Source organism: Chaetura pelagica, unplaced genomic scaffold (assembly GCF_000747805.2).
Source record: "Chaetura pelagica isolate M959 unplaced genomic scaffold, ChaPel_1.0 scaffold294, whole genome shotgun sequence".
Lineage (NCBI taxonomy): Eukaryota > Metazoa > Chordata > Aves > Apodiformes > Apodidae > Chaetura > Chaetura pelagica.
The window spans coordinates 620,581-632,704 of record NW_009953068.1 but is presented as its reverse complement, the minus strand read 5'-3'; the positions used below and the strand labels follow the sequence as shown (position 1 = coordinate 632,704).

Here is a 12,124-nt window from a genome sequence, read left to right as displayed (position 1 = left end):
GCTGTGGAGAGCTGGCATTTTAGCAGACAGGAATCTGCTCAGGGAATTGCCCAATTGCATACCAGATTGTGGGTGATGTAAGAGCTTAAGCTTTAGAAGTTGTGAAAGAAATGGATAGAGTTTTGTGGGAAGGCACTGACTTCTGCAGCATGAAATGCTGCTCAGCTCTCACAGCCTGCTTTGTGTTACATGCTGTGGCTGGTTCCCATCACCACCACAAAGAAGACAAACGTCTAAAACATTGGAGAACTTTGCAAAGAGGCAGAGAGGAGCCAAGGCTTAGGGTGCCCAGCACACCTCTGGCTGTGTCTGTGGGAATAGCTGGTAGGAATAGCAGGCTGGGCATCCTGCAGTGGGAACAGCAGGCTGGGTGTGCTGTGATGGGAACAGCAGGCTGGGTATGCTGTGGTGGGAGCAGCAGGCTGGGTGTGCTGTGATGGGAACAGCAGGCTGGGTGTGCTGTGGTGGGGCTGCAGGTGTGACAGGGGACTCCTTGCTTGCAGGAAGAGATGTCAGGAGAAAGCGTGGTGAGCTCAGCGGTGCCAGCAGCGGCCACTCGCACCACCTCCTTCAAAGGGACCAGCCCCAGCTCCAAGTATGTCAAGCTGAACATCGGGGGGGCCCTGTACTACACCACCATGCAGACACTGACCAAGCAGGACACCATGCTCAAGGCCATGTTCAGTGGCAGGATGGAGGTGCTGACGGACAGTGAAGGTAAGAGGCTGCTCCCGTGGCCCTCCTGCTGGCTTCCCTGCTGCTTTGTGCAAATAGGATGGAAAGGGTTGGAGAAAAATATGGGAGAGCAAAGAGGAACATCTGAGCCACAGGCCCAGGCATTTCCGTGTTTGATTGGTGTTAAAACTTGTGTCTTAGAAAAGATGTGGAACAGAAAACATGGATGACTTGAATCACTGTGTGAACAAAAGGATGGTGAGGAGTCCTGAGGTTCCCGTCAGGCCCAGATAACACAGGCTTTTTCTTTTGAAATACCAACACTAAAGCTCTTCAGTGTCTGGAAAATGGTGGGGACAGTGAGTAAGAAACTGTGAGTCAGGACTCGTGTGTTTACTCTGAAGCACAGAAGGCAGTTCCCTGCCTGTTGCCTTCCCTCAGACACGAGTATAAAGGCTGCTCTTAACATCGGGGATTTTATGAGCTAAAAGATGAGGGTTTGGAATGAAACTGGCTCCCTGTGAGAGTATTGATGGTTGGCTTTGCTAAACAACCAGCTGCAAATTGCTCAGGAAATTTGCTCCAGTATCCCTGACAGGAGAGGACAAGAGCTGGAAATGGGTCTGTCCACTCTAAAGGTGGCTGGAGAGAAGGAACCTGCAGTGTGTCCAGCTGCACTCTGCTGAGGGAGCAGTGCTCAGATACTTCATTTCTGTAACAGATACTTTGATTTTCTCTTCTGCTGAGATTCTTTCAAACATTTAAATTAATAATATGGCTAAAATGTGTTTGTGGCAACTGATCCTGGTGACATAGCTTGGTGTCAGTATTCCCACACGGTGGGAGTGTCACAGGGTTGAACTGGAGGCACAGCTTTCTATTTGTGCCCAGACTTTTTGCCCATAATTATGCTTATGGGTTTGTTTACCTTGTCTTTAAAAAGAGCTGCTGCATTGCTGAGCCTGGAGGTTCAAAACACCTTTGTTGTGACTGGTTCATTACTTGACATTTCTGTCTGAACTTGCTGAGAGCACCCAGGGTGCAGTGTGTGCTCAGGGGAGCAGGGCTGAGCTGTGTGTGCTTCACAGTAGGCTGTATTTGGAGGTCATGTGGATGGATTTAGTCTGGCTCTTGTGGTAAGCTTTCTGGAGATAGGAAGAAGTGGATTTGGAGGAAAAAATTGTAAAATGTAGAACCTAATTATCCAACTATTCTGCAGGGTTCCAGGTGTGGTTTCATGCCCTTGGATGTGAAGCAGGAACATTGGTGCTGTAGGCTGTGGGCTCTGGGCTGCCTCACTGGTCTGTGCAGGTTGCATAAAAGAGCTGGGCAGTGGGGAGATAGGAAATACCCCATGGGAAATGGGAATTGGCACCTTACTGGGAGGACTGGAGAGGGACTCCAGCAGGAAGGGTGGGAACTGGTTCATTGACGGCCTCTAAACTTGCTGCTTCAGGCAGTGCCAAAAGTTTCCTCCTGCCCCTCACTAAAGCTGCCCTGCCTGTCACAAAATGGGACAGTTTGAGACTTCCCAAGTCCTTCAGCTTGGAAATGGATCAGATTCCAAATTAATTCTGGAAGCCCACCCTGGTGTGGGCTCAGCCCTTCCTCCAGGCATCCTGGTGCCACAGGAGGAACGTGGTGCTCCCGAAGCTCAGGGGCTGTGCCAGTGCAGGCACTTTCTGCTGGAAAGCAGCTGATATTACTGCTAATGGGAGGGTAACTGGAGGTTAATCTGCTAAAATATCGTGCTTGAGATGTTGCATTGCGAGTTGATTTTGCTGTGAATCCCACAGTGTCTGTGTGGGATTGTTCCCTTTAGCTGCTTCAATAGGAATTTGATACTTCCTGCATGTTGTAAGTGAGACATTCCCATCCCAGCAGCTCCTGCTTTATCTCCCCTGGCCTGGCCTGGTGCTGGCAACTGGGACAATAGCATTAGAGCTGTTAAAAGAAACTCTTTTTATCTGAAATTCTTCAAAGTTTCTCCTAATTGGTCACACCCAAAATCTGTCGCAGAACAAAATGTTTCTTAGGAAAAGAAGCCAGAGAAGCTGGAAGGGCTAAAGTTTGGAAACAGCCCATGGGATGTGTCACTCGGGGCCCTCCTCTGTGTTCAGGCACATTCTTCTGACCCCAGCCCCAGCTCTTCCCCAAAGCTCAGCAATTGCAACATGCTGCACATCAGGCCATAGGAGGAAAGATGGGAATTCTCTGGTGGTGGATGGTTATTTTTGGCTTGAAAATTGTTCACCAACTGTAGCAAATCAGCATATTTTGAAAATGTTATTTTTCTGGTGATGAGAAGGATGTCTGTTTCCCAGGTGCATCCATCTGTTCCCCATTTTCTTTTCTGCAGTGTGATTTATTTTTTTCCTCACTCTCCACTGCTGTTAACCAGCTGATGGAGGTGCCTGGTTTTTGTTCAGCTGCAGGTCAGGTTCTGGAGCACCAGGCAGCTCCCAGTGTCAGGCTGCTAGTTCAGCTGTCAAGGCTTGGTCAGAAAATGTCACCTGGTTTAGCAGGAGGGTTTGGATGCTATCCCTGAGACTTGTTGTAAAACAAAAGGTTATTTTCCTAAAAGTAATGTGTGCACATGCAGTCCATGGATCACACATTGCTGCCTCAGTCAGTGGATCCCAGGGCATTTTTGTAGCCATTCTCCACACGCTGCAATTAAAAAATGGCTTTAAAAGTCTGTAACTGACACGAGTTGTCAGGCTCTGCAGTACCCTGGCTGAGTGGCAGGAGGGTCACTGCTGGGAGCCAGCTCTCCTGGGCTACCTGCCTGGCTCTTTGCTTATAGCAGGTTTTCTGAAGGCTGTTTTAGCAGTCAGTTGGATTTTGCAATGCGGCTCCAAATACTTTCTCATCCCCCCAGCTCATGAAGATGAGCAGTCCTGCTTTGGGTTCACCATCTGCAAACATGGAGTTGCAGCAGATTTTTGCAGCCTGCAGAAGGAATCAGTCACAGTTGAGATGGTGACAAAGAGGTCTGGGGATCATAGTTCTGCTCTCAGACTGCCCTTGACCTCCCTGTGTGCTGCTGTACTCTGGTAATCTGTCAACAGCTGCATCTGTGGGCTGTGGATGCCTGTGCTTGTTACCATGTCTTGTGCTCCCTCTTTAAATTGGGAGATCTTCCTTTAGATACCTCTGCCCTGACACACAGCCCTGATCCTGGCTGCTTGGAGACCTACACTGTGTTCATTAGCCTGGAGCAGTTCTGTGATTTCTCTCTCTCTGGTTCTGCCTCCAGCTTCTCATTTGCTATCACAGTCTGTGCAGTGACAGTTGTGAGCACACACAGTGTTCTGTGTAGGCAGCAGGGCAGTGAGTGAGATGGGGAGGCCTGAAGTGAAGGGCTGGAGGGTGTCTGAGTTTTCCACAGAACAGCTTGGACAGGCTGTGTTCACTTTCCAAATTGAACCAAATGTTCAGACTTTACTAGTTATTCCATTCATGCAGAACACACAGGGTCTGCTTTAACCTACTTTCCTTATTTGTCCAAAATATGACTCCTTCCCACAAGTGTTTCCTCGCTCCCTCCCTGCAGCCCATCAGAGTGGCCAGCTGTTCATTTATGGAAACCAGAGCCTCGGCGCTGCCTGACGTTCCTTGGGGTCCAGCAGGAAGGGGAGCCCAGATCCTCTCATCCCCAGCAAACTGGGAACATGTTGGTTGTAGCTCTGGTCCCTTCACAGCTCTGTCAGTGCTGGGCAGTCCCAGGGCAGGGGCTGGACCTGCTGCTCTGCCTACACCTGCAGTAGCATCACATCTTTCAGCAGTTCCGTGGCCACTTTGTTCTACCAAGTTTATGCACACTGGGAATACAGAGACTGAAGCAGTGTCTGCCAGGACACTGCCAGGTCTGTGCTGCCTTTCTCTTGCCCACCTTTTTGCACATCTCCTGGAGCAGGGTGGGTCCCTGTGTTATGTTCAGGTGCAGTCTGTAGATGGTCAAGTCTGGGTGGCTCTGGTCAGTTGTCAGAAACAGCCACACGTGTGTGACAGGACCCTGAGGAAGAGGACAAAAAAAATACATTGGGGCTTTGGGAAGAGAGGGAGAACAGAGCTGGGGGGTGTGAGAATGAAAAGTATTTATTCTTCCATTTCGGTTACTAATTTGTCAATAACTGGGGAGCTATGAGAAACAAGTCAGCTTCCTCCATTGCTCCCCACATTCTCTGCACTTGAGTTGCAGGAAAAGACAATAAATTCCAGGTGCTTTTTGCTGCTCTGCTCCCCAGCTGCTGGAGTTAGTCTCTCTGGGCAGGAACCTGCTTGGTGCAGCAGTCCCAGGCTGGTGTCAAGGCCTTTTGCCACCTTTGCCACTGCTTCTCCTGTACCATGGTGTTCCTCTGTCCCCAGGCTGGATCCTGATCGACCGCTGTGGGAAGCACTTTGGGACCATCCTGAACTACCTGCGGGACGGGGCTGTGCCGCTCCCTGAGAGCCGCAGGGAGATCGAGGAGCTGCTGGCTGAAGCAAAGTACTACCTGGTGCAGGGGCTGGTGGACGAGTGCCAGGCAGCCTTGCAGGTAGGTCACAGAGCTGAGGAGGGACCAGGTCACTCTGGCTGCAATGAGGGGGCAGAAAGAGGAGTGGGAAGCAGCATCTGGGCAGAGCAAGATTCTCTGCTGGCCTTGACTTGGTGCCTTTTTGAGGCTGGGACGAAATTGCAATATTTGATCTACTGGAGTCTGGTCACATTCAGGAAAAGGCAGTGAGTTATTCCCAACATTTAGAGCTACCTAGTTACAGTGAGGGATGAAGAGTTGCTCTGTTTCTCTCTGCTGACTCCTGGCAGCATGTGGAACTCCTCTGCAGCATTATCCTCTGCCATCAGGGTCTTACACAGGGAAATGATCCATCATCAGCATGAGATCTGTGATAAAAGTTAATATTTCCAGACGGGGACAGGTCCTTTGGCTGGACCAGAGTAGCTGTTTATAGGGAGTCCTATTTTTTGACTTGTTTTCCTCTAGAGGTGCCCAGCTTTGGTTTGAAGTCATTGTTACTGGTGTCCTGTTGGAATTAAGCCATATTCCAGAATCCTGCCCTTTAAATTGGACATAACATCATGTCCCAGTGTTTGCAGAGTGGTAAAGAGCAGGAATGAGCATGTCAGGTGTTATCCTCTGCCATCAGGGTCTTACACAGGGAAATGATCCATCATCAGCATGAGATCTGTGATAAAAGTTAATATTTCCAGACGGGGACAGGTCCTTTGGCTGGACCAGAGTAGCTGTTTATAGGGAGTCCTATTTTTTGACTTGTTTTCCTCTAGAGGTGCCCAGCTTTGGTTTGAAGTCATTGTTACTGGTGTCCTGTTGGAATTAAGCCATATTCCAGAATCCTGCCCTTTAAATTGGACATAACATCATGTCCCAGTGTTTGCAGAGTGGTAAAGAGCCGGAATGAGCATGTCAGGTGGTCACCCAGGAGTGCCAGCCTGGGTCAGAGCATGGACCAGACACAGTTGCTCCTTAAGGCTGGGCTGCAGCCTGAGCTTGGATCTCTTCAGTCGGTGTCAGTGTCCCAAGGCCTCTTGACCTTCAGCCACTGTTTGGTTCTTGTTCCAGCAGAACAAAGATGCATACGAGCCCTTCTGCAAGGTGCCAGTCATCACCTCTTCCAAAGAGGAGCAGAAACTTATTGCCACTTCCAACAAGGTGAGGGGCTGGGTGGTAGGAAGGGTGGGGGTTGCTGCCTGCTGCCCTGGGCCTGCCTGGGGCCTTGCCCAGGTGTTCTTTGGAAAATGGTCCTTACTGGCAGTGCTGGGCTCACCCAAAACACATACACCAGCAGTAACAAAATCCCACTGGGCTTGGGCTGTGCAGCTTCTCTGCTGTGGGGTCTTGGCCTGAGCTGAGACCCCAGCTCTCACTGTGCTTCCTGTGACTGATCTGGGGTTTGTGTTTTACAGCCAGCAGTGAAGTTGCTGTATAACAGAAGCAACAACAAATATTCCTACACCAGGTAAGTGACTTTTTCATCAACTAAAATCTCTGATGAGCGTTTGCTCTTTCTGCACTCAGAACCAGTGACATATTGGTGCTGGCAGGCACTCAGTCTTTTCCCAGTTAGTTTCAAACTTGAGTTAGAAGGGAGCTGCTGCCACCAGTGGAAGGCTGAGCATGTGCTGTCTCCGTGCCAGAGGATTTCTCTGATGTCAGGTGCAGCTGGCAGAGGCCCCATGCCAACTGCTGGCCCACCTTCTCCATGGGCACCTTAGTTGAATGCAGGAAGCCTCCCATGCCCAGAGGGGTTGGAACTGGATGGTGCCTTCCAAACCAAACCTTTCTGTGATGATATGGTGCAGTATTCTCAAGAAGTGGTAGACTTACCAAGCCTGGGACCTTGTCTCTTTTCCCCTATGTCCGTGTTTTGTGACATAACACTGTTCCCATCCAGCTGGTGCTGAGCTTAGCAATGGTTTCTTTTGGGTGGCAGAGTTTTGTACAAAAAAGAAGTGGCCTTGGACACGTTCCCAGGACTGCTGATGCCATATGACTGCTTTGGCAGCAGGTTTTCCTCCTCGTACTAGTCAAATGAGTTACCTACTGCAGTCCTGGGTACTAACCAGCACTGCCTTATAAAGATGGAGTAAGTCGAAGGAGCCTGAGTGTCAGGGCCTGCGAGGGCTCTGCCTGAGCCCCTGCCTGCACTACCCCAACACGACCCCTGCCTTCCTCTCACAGCAACTCTGATGACAACATGCTGAAGAACATCGAGCTCTTTGACAAGCTGTCCCTGAGGTTCAATGGCAGAGTGCTCTTCATCAAAGATGTGATTGGGGACGAGATCTGCTGCTGGTCCTTCTACGGGCAGGGGCGGAAGATCGCCGAGGTCTGCTGCACCTCCATTGTTTATGCTACTGAGAAGAAGCAGACAAAGGTAGGAGCGAAGCCCTGACTGCTGCCAGCTGTGGGCTGAGCTGCTCTCAGCCTGGCACCCTGACATCTGTTTTCTTTTGAACACTCCTGTCATTGTTGAGCATCTCTGTAGAATAATCAGCGCCTTTCAAAGCAGGAGCAGCCCAGCAGAGCTCAAGTTGTGGGTTCCTGGGAGTGGGGGCACTTCACACAGCATCATTGTCATCTTCCATAACACAGGTTTAGTCCAGTTCTTCATCTTCAGACAAACTCACTCACTTAACAAAGTCTGGTTTGCATCCCTGTGTAGAAGCAGATCCTGGGAAGCCATGGCACACCTTCCCCATGCTGCCCTACCCTTCCCAGGGGGAATCTGCCCAAGTCTGCCTAGCGGGTAGGCCTGTTCTGAGAAAACAAACCCAGCCTAGTTGCTGGGCCTTACGAGCTGAAAGGAAATAATAGAACAGGAACAATTGTGCTAGGAAGGATTTCTGTGGCTGGAGTGCAAAGCAAAAATTTTAAACCATGAGAGGTGTCAGGAATTACGAAGAGGTGACCCCAGGCAGCGGGTGAGTCACCTTCTCTCTTTGGTGACAGGTGGAGTTCCCAGAAGCCCGCATCTATGAGGAGACACTGAACATCCTGCTGTACGAGTCCCAGGATGGGAGGGGACCTGACAACGCGCTCCTGGAGGCCACTGGAGGGGCAGCAGGTCGGTCCCACCACCTGGAGGAGGACGAGGAGCGGGAGCGCATCGAGCGCGTGCGCAGGATCCACATCAAGCGCCCGGATGACAGAGCCCACCTGCACCAGTGAGCCCTGCCCGGGGGGGCTGCCCTTCCTCTGACCCAGGACCTGCAGCAGAGCACCAGGTGGTTTAACTTCTGCTCAGCAAAGTCTGTAAATTATGTTTTGTAACAAACTAGATGATTTGGGGTATTTAAATGCAGTAGTTCTAGGGCACGAATAAGTGAGGTTGCTGGGCATATGATGGGTACTGTGAGGACCTGTTGAGCACCTGGAGAAATGCTCTGAATTGTTAGCACTCATTGTCTTTGCTCTTTTGTGGCTAGGGAGGAAGAGGCTTCCTTTGGATTAGTAGTTATCCTGCACTTTAAAAAAAAACAAACAACAAAAAACAAACCACCAACAAAGAAAGGTCAGTCAGCTGTGCATCCCCCTCTGGGCACCCACTGCCCTTGCCTCCTCCTGGGCATTCTGCCATGGGAGAAATGCAGGTGTGATCACACCAGAGCTGCTGCAGAACTCCCTTTCTCCCAGGCTGGTGGCTCATGAGAGCCTCACCATGATGCCCAGAAGGAGAACAGACCCGTGCTGACCTGTTCCTGTAGTGCTGGGGGAGCAGGGGGACTGCTTGGGCTGTTGCTCTGCCTCCCTGCAGCTCGTGGGACCTGCTCCTCCAAGGGCTTATTGGAGCTGCTGCAGCCCTGAGCTCGGAACCCCCCCCTGTAGCCAAGCAGTTTGGTTGAAATTCCTCCAAAAGGACAATGAGGAGCAAATTCTCTGATTGCTTTTCCTGAGGGTGGTGGGGCTGCCTGTTAGTGCTCAGAACTTCTGCCTGGCCCCAGATCTCAGCTGGGGGGTTGGTTCCATGGGACCACAGGGCCCTGAGCTCATTGTGGGCAGCCCCCCTGCCAGCCCAGCCCTGCTTGGTTCTGTGACCCCCACAGGAGCACTGCCTTGCTTGGAGCCAGGGCAGCAGCAGTGCTGTGGGGAGGAGAAGTCACCAGTGGCCTAGAGGTGGTTATTCCTTGTTTGACTTTCCCTGAGCATATTCCAAGTCCTTTCAGAAATGGCAGCTGTGTGTGGAATGGCAGAGCTAAAATGTTTTGCAGAAAAGACCTATGTAGTCTAGTTTCTAAGAGTACTTGTCTATTATAATGAATATTTTATCTACCTCCTAGTCTCTTGTTGCCTGTTGTGGAGTCAAGTATCAATTACAGCAGGAGATGGTGTGTTATTCCATAGGGCTGGATGGCACAGGATAATGAACAGAGCCACAGCTGGGATGGGTAATGTCACAAATCCTGAGAGGGAGAGAAACCCAAGGTAGGAAGTCTGGCTGGCACCTTGGCAGACACCAGAGAACTTCAGCCTTTTCTAAAGGTTTTTGATCCTTCAGCTGGAGTATCTGGTACTAGCCTTGCTGGCCAGACCTCTCACACAGGGCAGCAGCTCCATGTTCCTGTTCCTTAGCCAGGTGGGTGTTTGGTTTTGCCCAACTTCCTGCTGCAGGGATTCCTGCTCCTGGTCAGAGCTGCTAATGCCACGTTAAGGCTGTTGAAACCAAAGTTGTTGTGAGCATCACCAGCCACGTTACCCCAGTGTTGCTGTTTCAAACAGCAGCTCCAGCCCAGGTGTAGCTTGTCTGTGGAGGATAAAATAAAGCACCAAGTGTTTTTGCTCAGTGATCAGATTCTGAATCATCAGATAAAGCTAAAAAGATGTCAGAGTTAGGCTGAGGTCATAATTTTACTAACCAAAGAGTTCTCTAAGTTACAGACAGCTCTGGCAGGTGTGTTGGGGTGGTTGTACCTGTCTCCTCTAGTCTTTCTTCTGCAGCTACTCATTGATAGGCAAGAGCTCAGCAGGGACAGATGTGTCAGTTATTCTGTAGTTCAGCAGCTTTGGTCACATCGTGGCAGTTGGGGCTGCTCTTTCATCTCTGCTTGCACATGTCTGCAGCATCCCTTGGGTTTGTACAAGCCCACAGTGCAGACTGGGGGGTGCAGGGCCCAGGGCCTCTCCCTGCTTCCCTTCCTGGTGTGATAAGCTGGAGGGGTAGATGGGAAGTCCCCTGCCCTGCTGTGTCCCCAGCACCGTGCACTCTGACACTCAGGAGGGGGCTTTGGAGAGTGGAGAGGTCCTGAGCAGCTCTAACAGCCCTGTTGCCCTCCCAGCTGTGCTCTGGAAAGCCCTCCAGCCTGACAGCCCCTCTGTGCTCCTGGAAAAGGAAACACCAGCCCATTACTGTAGAATATGCTGACAGTCCTGCAGCCACCCCTGCTCGCTTTGTTAATGGTAACCAGCTGGCTCTGTCCCCAGGCAGGAGGGCCAGGCCAGCTGGACCCTCCCTGCTGCACTGCCCCTGTCCCCCCTCAGTGCCAGGGGGGCTGCAGCCCCCCAGCACTGGTGCAGTCCTGTCCTGTAGTGCAGGAGCAGGTTCAGCTCCAGGAGGTGACAGGTGTTGACACCAGTGCTAAGCACCTGACAGGTCACATCTATGTGATTAACTTCTCTGTAAATAGATTCTTAACTGGCTCCAGGATTTCCTCTTTCATGTTTTGCAAACTAGGTTCTTAGAAACCAGGGGGATGGTTCATTTTAATCTTTGTACAACAGTTTGTAGCCCTTTGGGGTTGGTGAGTCACTCCAGGAAAGTTTGTTTTGTTATTGCATTTCTGGGCAAACTCTGCCTTAACACACTCCTGACTTAACCCTGTGTGTGCTGAAGATGTTCTGCTGTCATGTGAGACCGTCCTTTACCTGCTGGCCACTTGTCCATGGTCTGTGGAGAGAGACTTTGTTAATGCCATTGCACAAAAGCTCTTGAGCCTTGTTACTGTAAATGGTTTTGCCTCTGCAGCTTTGGGTGAAGATAGGGAGCAGGGCAGCTGGCCTGGGCAGCAGCAGCTCTTCAGGTTATCTAGTGCTGCCTCGTGGTAATGGGCATGTCTGCTCTGGTTCTCCAGCACCAACAGCAGACTCTGGTGGTGACAGTACAGCAGAGTAGAGCTGACTAGAAACCTTACTTGTAAAAGTGATTTTGTCCATCAGCAGAAGGCAGAAAAGCTGGGCTGCCATCTGCAGGTGCCACAAGTAGAGGCAAGAGCTGCCCACCAGCCCCTGTGCTGCTGCAGGACCACCCAGTGAGAGGGGCTCCAGCCTCACCTTGGAGCAAAGGGGAGGCAGAACCTGTCAGACCTGGTGGAGTTGTTCCTTTCCATGGACAAGAGCAGCAGATCTGTCTGTTCTGTACAATCATTCCCTCCCACCTTATACTTCTGTACAAAAAAAGCTTAAGCTGGATTTCAGTGTATGGTTGATGTTTGCAATATGTACTTTTTTTAAACTATAACACAATAAATTAGAAGATATTTCATATTTACATTCGAGTCCCTTTAGTACTTGTTTAGAGCATGTTGTCCTCGTGGGCCATGGAGCTGGAGGAATGTTCAGGAAGAAATACCAGACCTCATCCTCCTGCCTGTTGTTAGTTCTACCTCCTGGCACTGCTCAGGGCAAAGGCACCAGGGATCAGCCTCTGAGGATGCTGCAGAGCCCAGGGTTCATAGGTAACAAGACAAGGATCTTCAGGCTATAGTTCCAGCCTAACCCAAGGAAGCTGGAGCAGGAGCTACATGAGTTTGCCTCAACATGAGGCAGCAGAGTGAGTGCCATGAACACAGAGCTGCAGGGAGCAGAGCCATGTCTTGGGAAGTCCTGTTTTCCAGCCCTTCCCCTTGCAGCTGCCCCAGCACACCTCAAGGGAACAGCAGTGCCCACCACATTCTTCAGCTCTGTGGATGGAGATGAAGGTTCTTCAGCAG

At 50.8% G+C, this 12,124-nt stretch overlaps 1 protein-coding gene across 2 annotated transcripts; it reads left to right on the top strand.

The window, feature by feature from the left end:
- Window positions 1–502: 502 nt before the first annotated feature.
- On the top strand, window positions 503–8,369 carry KCTD10 (potassium channel tetramerization domain containing 10). 2 transcript variants are annotated; one of them, XM_009996821.1, is made up of 6 exons: window positions 503–717; window positions 5,047–5,216; window positions 6,264–6,350; window positions 6,605–6,657; window positions 7,380–7,575; window positions 8,151–8,369. In XM_009996821.1, the coding sequence occupies exons 1-6, from the start codon at window positions 510–512 to the stop codon at window positions 8,367–8,369; spliced, it is 933 nt and encodes a 310-aa protein (XP_009995123.1). In that variant the 5' UTR covers window positions 503–509. The 2 variants fall into 2 exon arrangements, with proteins under 2 accessions (XP_009995123.1, XP_009995122.1); XM_009996820.1 differs by having other exon boundaries at window positions 510–717; window positions 6,261–6,350.
- Window positions 8,370–12,124: the final 3,755 nt, after the last annotated feature.